Below are 15,778 nucleotides of genomic sequence, written 5' to 3' on the forward strand. Positions count from 1 at the left end.
TCACAAGGTGTCCGAGCTGTTACTGCAGGGGCTGATCAGCGCCAGGTTGGTGGCCTTGTGCTTTTTCAACAGTCTCGTGATTTTCTCGTCGTCTGAATTTGGGTCCAGTGGTTTGTTGTACTCGTCGTCGTCCTCGTTGTCCGAGCTCTCCTTCATCTTCTCCGTCTCAGAGTCGTGCTTCTTCTTGGCCGTGGCCATCTCTGCTGCGTGTCTCTTCCTCCACTTGGTTCTTCTGTTCTGAAACCAAACCTGTTGAGGAGAGATGCACACAGATGCTCAACAGGTCCAGAAATATCACAGTAATGCTCATGTGTAAATAGTCCTGGATATAACGTCATCAGATATCATCTATTATATAATAGTAATAATTATAATCATAACAATAATAATAATTACAATTTGGAGATAGATAATATAAGCATGTTGTAAATGCATTTCTTCAGTTGTTTTTTTTTGGGTGCGCAGCCAAAAGTTGGATTAATCAGATTGAAGAAAAGTCTTATAATATTTTCCACATTTGCCAAAAACTCCTGAGATCGTGTTACAATTTATTTATGTATTTATTTATTGTTTACCTTGACTTGACTCTCGGTCATTCCTAAAGAATAAGCCAGGCGGGCTCTCTCTGGGCCGGCCAGGTATTTCGTCTGCTCGAAAGTTTTTTCCAACGCAAAAATCTGCTGTCCTGAAAAAGTGGGTCTGGAGTGTTTCTTCTTGCCGTCCTTGTCCATCATTAAGCTAGCTTGAGCTGGAAAAAAAAGACAGTGTTTATTCAGACTGTTATTTTACATTTTAATACTTCCACATTTACTTCACAGCCACTACTGAACCAACATGTGTCTAAAATATTCCTAAAACGCAAGTTCTTAATTACCAATATTATTATAAAGTATCACATTAGATTCCTTTAATTCTCTAATATGCAGCAACAATGTGTCTAAGATGCTCAAAAATAACTAAGATATTAATTATTTAATGATGTGTTATCCTCTTAGTACAAGTGCAATATATTCATAAAATTACATTTAGCTGCTGTGATGTTTGTGTGTTACAGGTGTAGTTGTTTATGTTTGCTTTGTGTTGCAGACCTCTCACAGGCCTGAAACATGTCTAAAATAACAAATATAACTCTGCAAAAACATCAAACAGCCTCCTGGATAATCCTGGACTCTTTCTGAATTTAAAATGATCTATAAACACGAAAAACAACAGATAAACAACCAGGACTTACAAGGACAATGAAGTCGCGGGTCCCTCCAGGGAGAACCCTGCATCACCCCGGGCCAGAAGATGGGCGCCCTCCCCGGCAACTCAGCCAGGGGCTTCGGGTACCGCGACACTGCCGGGCTGAAGTACATCCCCGCTGCTGCGGCTGCGGCTGCGGTGGTAGCCAGGCCGTTTATCCTGGGGAAGCCGGAGAGCAGCTGCCCGGCCGCGGTGATGGGTCTGCCCAAGATATCGCTTATTCCGTGCGGGGTCGCTCCGGCTAAATGAGAGTTGAGGCTGGAGAGGTGAGGCGCCTTGAAGCCCGCCGGGCCCTGCTGCAGCGTGTACGGGAACAGGGACGTCTTCATCTCGGTCATGTTGTGCAACGCCGCCAGCGGGGTGCTGCCCAGGACGAAAGCACTCTGCCGGTTAGCCTCCATCTGCCCGACAGCTAACATTTGTGAACATGAACCGCCAATCTCGCTTGGATAAATAAAAAGTGGATATTAAATGAAACTAAGAGCAGAGAGAAGAAGGGCGCAGAGCCAGGCCACTTCTGCCGCCTCCTCCGGCAGTATCCTGGAAGAAGATCGGCTCACTCTGGAAATGTTGGAAAACTTGAGGAAAACTGAACTTCTTCTCGGGAAGTGAAGAGCTCGTTCAGCCCTCCAAAAAAAATGTCTCTCCGCGTGTTTTGTTTTGGTGTCAGTCTGTCAGCTGCACGCGTCCGCCACAGGAATCCTCGCGGAAGTCGACCGGGCCGATGATGGTTTTAGTGGTTTTGATGGGAACCATTAAGGGCTCGGCCTGTCTTTCCATAAATGGACTCGCTCTCTGCTGAGAGAGAAGCGGGACCCGCTGATAACAGCGCAGCCACCTGCACTCGCGTTATTCCCATTGGACAGGGCTGAGTGAAACGGCGCGCTGATTGGAGGAGACGGAAACTCCGCTGCTTCACAAGTGCGTCTCTGCTGGATGGGTGCTGCCTTGACGTGCTGTCGGAAATAGGAGATTCCAGTTGAGATGCACATGAAAGAGCCAAGTCAAAGCTAAATAGGACTGACTGGATTTATTCATGATAGATGATGATCCATACTGCGGGAAATTGATGTTTCCGAGCGGAACAACAACCGAAAAAAGTAGGATAACAACTAGATTATTATAATTACGCCTCTGTAAAGCTATTTTGAAAACGGAATTGTTATATTTAACATGTTATTTTAATTTACTCTAAAAGGTAACAACTGATACACACACGCGCGCTTTTTCTAGACTTGTTAGAGCAAAAACAAATAACTAAACTTATATAAATATAAAATAATCTATAAACTAGGCTATAATAAATTTGTAATCCATAAATAAAAGCACTTGATTGTTGCTCGAAGCTGTATTTAAGACTTAAAAAGTGCAGGAGTCAGAGAGTCGGAGGTGACCGTGAATGCACCAGCAGCCACACTCTATTAAGATCTTTTGCGGCGCTGTTAATGATGCGTCTCACACGGTGGAAATCTTTGTTTCCACATATGACAAAGAGTATACATTTACATTATAAGCTGCTGCTGAAGACAGTGCGAGTATATTAAAGCAGATGCGGGAACCAGCGGGGGAGAAGGAGGATGTTTTCATGCTTTTTTTTTTTTTTTTGTAGTGAATTTGACGCAGATTGGACATGTTATTATTTAGAATAAAATATAACACGGTTCAAAGTAAAGCGGATCGATTCAACATTATTTTGATTCTTTAGAAAATGTACTTTAATATGATATGAATCGGGACTTTTCTACCAGTCAGGTTTTTTTTTATTCCTATTTTGTGAGTGATCTCGGTACTTTGGAGAATGAGGTTGGATAAACTGAGTTATTCCTGCTGCTCATACCTTCATAAAAGATTACTGCTTCACTCACTTTACTCCATCTTGCTGAACATCCCTATTATTTCACGCTTCCCATTATATAATTGAAATAACTGGATTTCCTTTTTCTTTTTTTAAAGACCTTCACACAACAACTACACTGATCATTACACTGTATAAACTCCTTTTCTATGAGTGAGATAATGTGTGTTTTTTTCCCCCAGACAAACTGCGTTATTAGGGTGAAAGTGTGGGAGAAAAAAAAGCGGCCAGGCTCCAGTCATCACTCTGAGTGCAGGAATATTTTATGGAGATGTGAGAAGGTTGTAAGAGTGAAATATGGCCACGTTAGCGTTTGAAAGGCTTCAGCAAATGCACCTTGCTGCCCATTTGCTCACCGGGGAAAGATTGTGGATTTTAAAAGGGGTTTTCAACGCGAGGTGATTCACAATTTTGACTGTATTTCTTCACGCTGAAGGGATGCAGTATATACACATTTTCTAATTCTGTAAATGGTCCTCTGTTTCTAATTTATATCTGCATTTTCCCCCTGATTATACCCACTGGTTTTATTATCATGTTTCAAAGTCTTTCGAAAAAGATCACTATTGAAAAAAACATATATATATCCTATTATCATTTTTAAACAATCTCATTCAACCTCCTTTCTTTTTTTTTTTTTTTGGTAAGGTGTCACAGACTTAAATAAAGCAGTAGCAGGCTTGACCCAGTGAGAGATCAATGACTGAAAGATTGGCACTTTTTCCACTTCGTCTGCAGCCAAAGACAGCAGCTGCCAGAGAGCCCCGTCACCCCCCAAAACCATCATCGCACTTTAACATAATGAATGATTTCAATATCTAGCCTCTAAATTTACACCTAATTTAAAGTTTACACTCTTAAAGTCAGATTTGTTAAAGGAATAGACGTGGCGCCCACTGAACGAACAGAAGGTCTGAAATATTGATGGACAGGATAATTACTGGGAAAATGATTGAAGGAATATTAAATGATATTTTATTTCTACCATTAAAACACAGATAGTGACTGATCACACCTAAAATAATTTGTCAGATACAATGTAATTAATAGGCCAATGCATTAACGAATCTAGGTTACTATAATAAATAATAATAATAACGATAATAACAAAGTAGTAGCCTAATATAGGACTACAATATTAATAATACAGCAATACTAGGTACTACTTCCACTAATAATAATACAGTAATATAGGCCTACAACATTAATATAGAAATACTACCACTGCTGCTACTACTAATATGACTAATAATAATAATACTATAGGTAATCAATACTAATAAAGCAGAAATACTATAACTGCTACTACTACTTCTAATAATAATAATAAGAATAATATTAATACTACTACTACTACTAATAATAATAATAATAATAAAACTACTACTACTAATAATAATAATACTACTACTACAACTACTACTACTACTAATATTAATACTACTACTACTACTAATAATAAAGAAAATAAATAAACCGGTATAAAGCTATTAGTATGAAATATGAACCTGTTGCTCAGACTGATTTATGTGTGTAAATGTTATAGTACTTTATAATGATAGGCTGTTTGGCCTGCTGATGGCGCGCATACAGCTACCACAGGCCTTTGTCTCCCCACTGAAGGAAAAAGGTTAATGAAGAGTGTAGAGATAATCTTATCTGAGTGTAATCTCGACACAAATGGGAATTGACGGAGCAGTGAGAGCGAAGATAAGCAGATGTTTGGACAAAAAGACGCTTGTTGGGAGTGTGTAGTTGTTCTCAAGAGTGACCGAGCTGCTTCAACACCAGGATTATAGTGTTAGAGTCTATCTGCACTGTGAAATATTAACATGCATATAAACAGGAGAGAAATTACACTACATTAACCTTTTTTTTTGTGTTTGACCCTTAAAATAGGCCACTATTTTTTAGTGGTAAGACATCATGTAAAACTACTTGATTATTGTTCTCATATCATCTGCAGTCATTCATTCAGCATGAGGACAAATGGAAAAAAAGCACTGGGTCCATTTTCAAACTTGAAATGACGTGTAAATCAATCAATGCACTGGAAATCTCAAATATAAAACATGTATAATTTGGTCAGGGGCGCCCTCTACTGGAACAAATATACCTGCTACCATAGACCTCTCTAAAACTCGTGCTCAGTCAGTCATCCCTGAACAAAAATGCTCAGGAAACCAGTAAACAAGTGATGTCACTGCTGGTTATAAGAAAGGATTTCTCTCCTGAATATTGTGACTTAGTGTTAAAAGCTGTATGAAGATGATGTTCTTAAAATGATGTAATGAATTATTCCTGATGTAAAGAATAAAGTTTTGAACATGTACGATGACATAATTAAAAATGTTGCATCTTCACTGTTCAATAATCAAGAATGAAAACAGCCACACAAAAAAGAAAATGAGAATCAAATTATTTTCTTTGTTGAGTGTACAGTATTTCAGTCATTGTTTGTCTATTTATAGACCAAAATCAAATTTGAATGAAAGAATGGATGAATAAATTGTTTTATTTTCAAATCCCTTCAATTCATGACTCCTAATGAAATTATTAGCCAACTAAAAAACATATATCTAATAGTTTCATCAAAACTACAGCTGGAGTCAACCCTAATTGTTTTCTTTACTATTTTGCCATTCATTTGAAGCCCCAAAATAGGAGGTAATAAATAATAAATATCCAAGTGGATGTACTCACACTGTGATCCATCTAAAGCAGCGGTCACCAACCCTGCTCCTAGAGAACTACTGCCCTGCATGTTTTAGGTATCGCCTCACTCTTACACACCTGATTCTAATTATTAACTTATTATCAAGCAGCTGAAGCTTGACAAGGGCTTGATAACGAGTTACTTATTAGAATCAGGTGTGTTAGAGTAGGGAGATACCTAAAACATGCAGGGGGCAGTAGCGCTCCACGAGCAGGGCTGGTGACCACTGATCTAAGCAATGTATATCTTATTTAAAATCAAATAAACCTTGTATTGGGTTATAATAATGAATATTTAATAGTGTGTTCACCACTGGAGGCACTATAATACACCACAAAGAGTGTTTCCATCCTGCTGATTCAAAAATAATGATAATAAATAAATAATAAATAACAGTATTCTACAATATTTTCCATTAGTGCCAAATATAAACTGTGGAGGGTTAACTACTCAACTAATCTGAGTATTCAACAAGTGTTTTATATGTGATTCTTTAGTTTAGTATGTTATTTATTTTGATATAGTACATCAAGAAAGACATTTTCATCTAAGTCAAAGTATTCTCCATTTTTATACATGATTACACAACACATTTATAAAGACAAACAAAGTAGCCTGTTGATAGATTAGAAGTGAAAAACTCAGACATCTTTTTTTACACTTTAAACCTGCGAATATGAAGCCTTACAGCCTCTTAAAAACGGACAAATCACTGGAGGGCTACAGTGGATTTTGGGCTCATCAGGGCACCTAAACTGATTAAAATTGTATTAACAGTCACAAAATGGACCTTGTATTTAAATAAAATAGTCTTTTTTTCCCCAAGAATGTTTTCAAGAATTATTTTGTGCGAATGAAAAAATACAAGTTTAACTTTGTCCAGTTTTTAGGGATAAAAACAGAAGACTTTTCTGCTATATTGACACTCCAGTCTTCTGTTTGCTTGATGCAGTCGCCTTTTTTTTTTTCTTCTCTGTCAAACATGTGTTTACCTTGTACTTTACATGTTTTGCTGTTTTAATAAATCTTACTAACCTGAATCCTGATCTTGAAAGTCTTCCTGTCCTCACAGAACTTTGTTCCCAAATGAAGATATTTTGACGTGTCATCACAGGAAACCACAGGTGGAACTAATAACATTAATTATGGTTCTGCTCCAGTTATTACAGTGCAGTGCTGCAATTATTGTTATTAGTGACACCCGTGTGTGACAGGTCCATGAAAAAAAAAAGGTCTCTTCAACTTTAACTCCACATTTTCCCCCACCAGTCATGTGCTCTGTGCCCATCTATGCAGGTGTTTCTTCTGTGATAGTGGTGTGAAACTTCTTATCACACTGGAGGAATATAACCACTAGATGGCAACCTGCATCAAGAAGAGGGCCAAGAAACTTCAACAGCCTCCTGATAGCGTGCCCAGACTATGAGTCAATTGCAGCCTGAAGTCTCTGTCCTCATGTACTTCAGTTTGACTTGGACATACTGTACATCAGTACTTTGAGAATGTTCATCAACTGCAAATGGTTCATAACTGAGTCACATGTGTACAAGTTGATTTTAAACACTGCAGGCTGAAGCTATTGGTTGCAGTTAAGTGCATTGTGCCTGATGAAGATATCATACCATGCATACTATGTGAATTTCTGGACACAGACAATCAGTGTGTTGCTTAGCTTAAACTTTAGGATTCAAGGATACTTTATTGTCATACCAACAACATATGCATGGACATGAATCCTTAATCTTTAGGCTTTGGATTATAGGTTATAAATGTATATAGTACAATTGAGGAGGGCTTCAGAGTCTGCAGGGATGCAAGAAATACACAGAATGTGGAGTTGGAATGACATTAAATAAAACACTAAATCAATAAAACTCCCATGTTTAAGATTTGAACATATCTGACTTTGGTGCCCCTAGTGATTGTATTTAAAAGATAAGGATGAATGGGATGAAGGTATTTTAGACTGCACCAAGTTTAACCACGATTGTTTAATTTTTTGACCCACAGCGGCTTTAAGATTAAAGTTTTTACAAGTGTGTGAGCCCTGAAATGCTTCTGTGATATTTTGAGTTATTTTGTGATTTGAACATTTATTTAAAGCAAGTGTTTGTGTGTGTACAGTCTTTCCTTGGTTGTTTCTCCTTTGTGCTCTTTTTAGAAGTTTAACAAATTAAACAAAATGTGGTCAGGGAGAGTCATGATGAGTCCCATTCATTTTAGCACATATCTCTCTTTACTATCATGTCTCTGTTTCCATGTTTTGCGGTCGTTTGGAAATCAGAATGAAAGCTGCATTACAGCACAGATCAGGGAGCAATAACTTGGGGGACTTGAGGGAAATGAAACAGCTGGGTGGTGCAGCCTGGCTTAGAGTAACCATAACTTACACAAACATTGTTTTTGGATGAACTTGCAGGTAGCCTATTTGCTTTGGCAGGTCAGGACAGGAGAGAACCATACCTTCACTGATACTCCAGGATTATGGAATATCATCCCCCTGAAATGCTGACTTAAAAAAAATACACTGCAAGTTTATTGGTTTGTGTTTGGAACAGGAACAACAGGGAGGAAGATGACTCCATGACACCTTGGTTGGACATCATGAGATAGATTGTATGTGCAGGCTATGCAAATGTGCGTACAAATAGATTTAACTGTTATTTCTATCCATCATGCTTGTAAATGTACTGTGTAATTGAGGATGCTCAATTGACCCATTTTTTATTTTTGGCATATTGGATTTTACATTTCTGTGGAATAAATTGCATTTTTCAGCATTATGTCAGATAGGCAAGAGCATCAGATTAATTATATCTTAATATTACTTTATTAGCTGCAGGCTGTACTTCACATAACTAAAGGAGATATTGTGGCTGCCCTTTATGAGGGAAATTATTGTATGAATATGTATAAATGTGTGAACTTGTGAAAGGTTAAAATGCTTAGTGATAGTCTAAGAAATCAGTGTTTGTGTGTATATGTATGTTGTGTGTAGTTATAGTTGTAGATTAAACACTGTGAGTCTACTGAAACTCACAGTTTAAAGGCTTTACAGCCTAAAAAACAAAAATCAGGGGGAAAAGACTGAGGTTGGACTAATTATTGAACCAAATAATCAATTTGCCAAATCATCGAACAGTACAAGCCCACCCTGCATGAACTGAGATCTATGTTACCTCAAAAGGTTGGAGAGGTCACTCAAACACAAAACAAGACTCTGCTATCTATGCTAAAAAAAAAAAAAAAATCAACAACAGCAAGAGTCTCTCAGAGCAAAGTAAGATGAACTAACTCCAAATGGCCCAATTAGGTGCCATCCACCCAACATAGCAGGGACCGGGCAGAGGTCAAAAATGAAGAAGATCTTCCAAGGATCACGCACCATCCAGGGGGCCTCATGGCAGAAACTGAGAAACTTTCTGGAATTGTTGAAGCCTAAATCACTAATAACTAAGTAAATCACTGGGTCAGAGACTATTCACAAGAAAATTAACAGAGACGTAGAGGCGGACGACCTCCCAGACAAGTGATGGTGACCCACCCTCAGGGGGACCAGTATACAATTATGAGGCATGATGAGTGGTGAACACTTCTGGTGAACTCACCCTCCACACACACACACACACACACACACACACACACACACACACACACACACACACACACACACACACACACACACACACACACACACACACACACACACACACACACACACACACACACACACACACACACACACACACACGATGTAGACAAACCACATTCAAGTGACAGACATTTCAAAATTGCCTTGCTCTGAGATAATGCTATGGGACAAGTAAAAACTATGGGACAGAGATATAACATTTTTTAGTTGATTCTGGTACAAAAAAAAAAACAGTAATAAAACACAAAACATGTTTCTTACTCCACCTAAATTAAGTTGGTGTATTTATACTGTAGGAGCAGCAGTCGCTGATATAAAAGAGATAAATGATACACCTTTAAGACTTACCAAAAGTGACCAAACTAATCTGTGCAAATGGGACAAATCCTCTACATCTACCAGTGGGGCCTGACTGGTCTACTGCCTCAAAACTATTATTAGCAGCATATACACTGATGTGGGACTCCCACATGTTCATGAGAACAGCTGACCTAAATTGCTTGGCCAGGGTGAGGAAAATGATTGGTCAGACAAGAGCAGGAAAGTGATTTGTTAAGCAGTAGTATGTTATATTGTATTGATGAAATATGTGCATTGCCAGTAAAGATGACCACTGTGGTCACTCAATTATTTATTATCCACTGATCACATCCACATGTGTCAATGGCCAAATCTCTTCACAGGAAACGGAAGGATTTAGACCCATGGTATTGGAATACTAATCAGAACTTGAATGGATAAACAAGGGAGAAGAAGTGCAATACTCACCCTTGCTAAAAACATAAACAAATCCATTTGTGAGTTTGTTCAGTGGGAAGAGTTCTGTACATTTAACTCAATGTAATAACCTCAAATTCAAATCTGTGTTTCCCCAACTGAAAACAAGTTCACCAGGGTTAAAAGATGTACCAAACAGTATGTTGTCTCAGATGGGGAATTCCAAGGAGAAGCAACAGGGACAATGGGGCACATGTTGTCAATAGAGAGACAAAGCAGCTGGATCCATGCCAGTCACTGCAGAAAAGGACAGGGTGAGAAACCAGACCCACTGGTCAATTAGGGTGAGAGGGAGACATAGCCTATTCCCACTGAGGTTTAAAAACCTGAAGGGGACAAATGGTTGCTATACAGCTTTGTAAGAGAAATGATAACTCTTGAAGGAATTATGCCATTGCCACCATTGATGAGGCTCTGCTACAGCAAACATGGCAAGAAATTGAGTACCGTCTTGATGTGCTTCGTGCAACTAATGGTGCCCATATAGAGGTGTATTAAATGATTACATTTCCACAGATTTGTCTATTCATTTTCTTTTGTAATACATTTGTTAAATTGTAAAGAGACTTTATGGACACCCTGTATATCTCACCGCCCAAACCCAAATGACCCAAAATACATAAAAGAAGAGGTCCAATGAATTCGTGGCTACATGAATGAATATGGGGTTTTGATGTTCCAGAAGACTACAAATTATGGTCTGATGGCAATTTAGTAGTTTTAGGATTGTTCCCCTGGGGTGGAGTAGCAAAGAATATATCACGACTGGAAACCATCAACTACAGGTTCATGCCCTTTGTCAACATCACTATAGTCACAGATGCAGCAATTAGTAATAAATACTACTGACGACAAAACAAAATCACATGGCTCTAGACCAAACTGCTGCTGTGCAGGGAGACATGTGCTACAACTGGAACATCATGTTTTACCTTTATCCCAGCTATTGATGATGATGGACAGGCTATTCAATCAGGTATTCAAAACATGACAGCTCTGGCTAGGGCTATGTGGGCAGACATGATCACAGATAAACATAAGTGGCTGACATGGTAAACTACCTGGAAATTCACTCTCAAAGAACGTCCTAATTGTAAAGACTGTATTCCTTATTCTCTGTTGCTGTGCCACCTGTATAGTGTTTATTTCAGAACCTTGCTCACCAGAATGATCACTCATTGTGCACAAATCTCCATTAAACAAATTAAATGCCATACTATGATGAGGATGTAGACCAGAATCAAATTCTTTATTTCTTTCTTTGGGTACAATCATGCATAGAGAAGTCACAACTACTCCTAGAGGTTTATGTGAAATAGCTTAAGAAGTATTCACCCCACTGTTCAGTTCCACTCTTCTGTCTGTATCCAGTGTGTGTGGCATGCTGTGTGCATTAAAGAAAGTGTGACATACATTTAGAGAGAGTTCTCTCTTTCGTCACTGAAATCAAGTGTGATAGGTACATTGCCACGAGAGCTTACAAATGTGTATTTGATTCAATCATCCTGTGAGATGAAGGGAAAGCAAGCCACCATGTGCATCCCAGCTACCACAAGTCATCAGTGGGGATTCATGAATATGGCAAGCCATGTGACCATAAAATGGTTGCAAATTACAATCCATTTTATATGTCTACATTTGCTTTTGGACATGTCAAAACAGTAAAGCCAGTTGACATCTGATCAAATGGATATTTTAAGACATCAATAAATACACATTCAGACTAGTCAGAATAAAATGTGAGGCCCTTCTTTGACTTCAAGCATTGAGGTTTGTTTTGTAAAAAGGGGGTCTCAGCACATTTTGGAGTAATGTCATCAGGCACAAATCAAGGACAGCAAACTTTAGGGACAAAGAGACTGGAGCACACTGAGGTCACTGTGTAGGGTTTTACAAAATACAACATGAAGTTAAAAACTCCTGTGCGTCTGGCATTGAATCTTGTTCTGTACCTTAGTTACCTTTGGGGTATTCAGATATCATATTGAAAGAAACACATTGCATTCCATTTGAGAGCTTGGAAAGGAGTCAAAAAAGTTCTGGGTCACAATGTGCAGTGTGTTTTTTGGTTCAGGACTACACTTTGATCAGCTGTATTGAAAGTGGCAGTAAGATTTAATAGGACCTGAATTGGGGGAGTACTTAAATTTAAAGCAATTAGGAGGTTCTTAACCAGTTGTTTGACAGCAATCTCACAAAGTTAGTATGACCAACTGTGGAAAGTGGATGAAGAGAACACAGTAGGGCTGCAGTGTTTCCCAATGACCAAAATGTCACATAAAAATACCTTGTTTTGTCCCGACCAACAGTCCACTGTCATAGAAGCTGCTACCAGAGAATTTTGACATTGTTTTCTTAGAAATGTCTAATTGATTATCAAAATAGTTGCCAATTAATGTAAAGGTGCACAGTGGTGCAGTGATTAGCACTGTCGCATCACAGCAAAAAGGGTTCTTGGTTTGAACCCACCATCTGGGTGGGACCCTTCTGTGTGGAGTTGGCATGTTCTCCCTGTGCATGTGTGGGTTCTCTCTGGGCCCTCCAGCTTTCATCCACAGACTAAAAACATGCAGGTTAGGTTAACTGGTGACTATGTTGCCTGTAGGTGACCTGTCCAGGGTGTAATCTGCCTCTCCCCCCATGTCAGCTGAGACTGGCTCCAGCTCTCCCATGACTTTCTACAGGATGAGTGGTTAAGAAAATGAATGAACGAATAATTTAAATGTTGGCAACTAATTGACTAAACATTGCAGCTAGAACACAGTTGACTAATTATGTCATTGCTGACTGCTTGAATATTGAGCTTAAAACTGCATTCATTGCTTTCTGGCCACTTGGGGGCAGACAATATTGAGACATTATCAACAAACAGTTGAGTTATTAGTATTCTTTGGTATTATGTTTCTGGCTATGTAATGAGAGACCTATTATCCTTTTATCTGTGTTTTGGTCTCTGCTAAAAAAAGAAGTCTCTTTAGCTGCTAAATGCTCTAGTTACACATTATATTCACTAGGCATTTGATAACATTTTGTGTCTGCTGTTGTGCTGGTCAGGTAGTACAGAGGGCTTAAAAGATTTTCTCTAAAAACAGCTTGTTGCCGCCTCTTGGAACTTGGAGTTGTGGCCTGGAAATGATGCCTCAAAGTTACAGCTTTTTCAATTTAAAAAAGCTACCAAAGAAGCAAAGTATTGGTTGGGTGAAATTCATCGCTATGAGCAAGACCTTAAATAGACAGAATGTGAAGCAAATTTTAGTCCAGAAGTTGCTTATAAAATCAATGGAAAGACAAGCAGATGTGAATTTGGGCTCAGCAAATTGACACAAAAACATATTAGCCCTGAATTATGAAAATAAAAAGACAAATAGAAAATCTATTGCATGAGGGTTTATTAACAATACCATTAGGTACAGGCACTAATTATAATCTGACTGATAATGTAAAACATTTACAAATATCGATCTTCATTTTTATTATGTACAACAATTCAACAATGTGGTGAAACTATTTTACAATCTATTTGTATTATGTGCATTATTTGACGCAACACTGATGTCCATCCTACACACCTTGAAAAACGCATGATCATTTCCGAACATGAATTCCCGACAATTTAAATATTTTCCGATTATTTTCTGCTTTGTCTCACCTATTTTGTTGTCCATTTTTCGTGCTGTTTGCTGAATGAATAACCGTTGTGACTTGTCAAAAAGAAGAAGACAGGGGCAAGGATGCTGCTTGCTCTTTGGTACCACCTGCTGGATGGGTGTGGGTACTAGCAGGACTTTGCTGGCAAGTCCATGGATTGAACTAAAACAACTTGACTGGCCCAATTAGGATTTTGCAGTAAAAATAAAAAATGGAAATTTGGGAGCATGGTGAAATACTGGACTAAACCGAGAAAACTGGGATAGCTGAAAGGCCTGAGTATGCTTGGAGTGAATAAACACAAATGGTCAAGCGGTCAAAACCGCTTGCTTTCTGTCCAAACACACCTTATACTGACAAAGTTTTAAGGATGAAATACTGATTAGTGCAGCTTTAAAGCCACTATGTTACATTTAGGATTTGAAAATGCCATCTGGTGGTAATATGAGAATTGCAAAGAGTCTAACAGTGTCACATAAAAGTATAGTAGCATAGTAAAGTATGTCATTGATTAGGAATATCTGTCAGGATAGTTTAACGCCAGGTTTAACCTTTGTGTCAAACAGGTATAGGACAGATTCACAGTTGCAGTAACTAAGCAGTTGTAAATGTGTTTAACATGGCAGACATAACCAGGAAAAGATCAATGGTAGGAACATGGACCAGTGAAAGGATTAATATTAAAGTTTTAGGCAACATGATGTTTGGATAATGACAGTTGAACAGCAACAACTACCAGCCTATTTTCATGCAGCTATGAGGCAGCAATTATTTAGTCAGAGCAGTCAAATAGTCAGGGTGTTTTCATGTAGCTTTTTTGAGACATTGAGCAATGAAATGAAATATCTGTCAATCATGAAACATTAACCTTTTCCTAAAATGTTAATACCTTGAAAAAAACAAGATTTAGAGTATTCTGAAAGTTCATTTGTCAATGATTTCCAACAAATGATGTCTGTGTCCTTTTGGTGAGTCACAGTGTTTCGACAAACCCAGTTGGAAAGAAAAACATTTCCTCACTATGTTGATTTTACTGATCTAAAAGAAGTTGGTTGGTTGATATTATGACTTTATGAGTATTAACATCCATTATTAAGAAACAGATTACAGCAAGAAGATCTTAAAAATATGTACGGTCATTTTTTAATGGTAGAAATTATATAAAAGTTTAGTTGTTCGTTGGAAGGTTGAATCGGAGCACCCAGGAAGTTAAACATAGTGTCTAGCGCTCTCGTAACCAGTGTCAGTAGTGAGATTAATGTAATGCCTCCTGTTAGGCAGATATCAAGGGTACAGACCGGGTTGTTTTGGAGAGCTGGAGTGCTCACAGGGTCAGGCTGATTGATTACTCCGACGCCCAGAGGTCAGACCTGCTAGGGTTCTACTGCCTCTGACGCACCCTGAAGGCCTCAGTGGCTACCAATGTTTGAATTTCCTCTACTTTCTTAAAATATTTTGCATTTTTTGTTCTTGAGGACATTTGTCAGGGAGACAACCGCTTTGGCTGTTACTGGTATTGATGACAGCAAATAAGAAGTGAGAGAATTAAAGGCAGATGAAGGATAAAGGAGTTTATATTAAGACGAATGAGTAGCTGGGCCTGGCACCATTGTCTTTTCTCTAAGCTTTTGTTTCTGGGCAGAATCTACAAGTACCCAGGGAACAGGGGTATTTCATGAGCAATGCCCACTCCTATAACCAAAATGGTTCCTAATGAGCAAGTTTGTGTAACTACATTTTTAATCACTGTATTTAAGTGGCTTATAAAGGCTTACTTTTTCTTTTAAAGAAGCAATTAGTGTCTAAGTTATTGATCGATCAGTAGTCTCAGCATGCGGAGTGGAAGGTAGATGCCCATACAGGGGTGACAGGAGCCTCTCCAGAG

At 38.5% G+C, this 15,778-nt stretch overlaps 1 protein-coding gene across 1 annotated transcript; it reads right to left on the reverse strand.

Moving 5' to 3' along the window:
* On the reverse strand, positions 1-1,664 carry nkx6.2 (NK6 homeobox 2). Its single transcript, XM_062430809.1, has 3 exons — positions 1,232-1,664; positions 576-748; positions 1-249 (listed from the first exon to the last, which is right to left on the reverse strand). Exons 1-3 carry the CDS (start codon positions 1,662-1,664, stop codon positions 1-3), a joined length of 855 nt encoding a protein of 284 aa, XP_062286793.1.
* Positions 1,665-15,778: the final 14,114 nt, after the last annotated feature.

This window comes from Scomber scombrus, chromosome 12 (genome assembly GCF_963691925.1).
Source record: "Scomber scombrus chromosome 12, fScoSco1.1, whole genome shotgun sequence".
NCBI lineage: Eukaryota > Metazoa > Chordata > Actinopteri > Scombriformes > Scombridae > Scomber > Scomber scombrus.

Coding starts and splice junctions, on each gene's coding strand:
- nkx6.2 (XM_062430809.1), bottom strand. CDS start 1,664: ATGTTAGCTGTCGGGCAGATGGAGGCTAACCGGCAGAGTGCTTTCGTC. Junction 749..1,231: donor CCCGCGACTTCATTGTCCTT/GTAAGTCCTGGT, acceptor TTTTTTTTCCAG/CTCAAGCTAGCTTAATGATG. Junction 250..575: donor TGACCGAGAGTCAAGTCAAG/GTAAACAATAAA, acceptor TCTCCTCAACAG/GTTTGGTTTCAGAACAGAAG.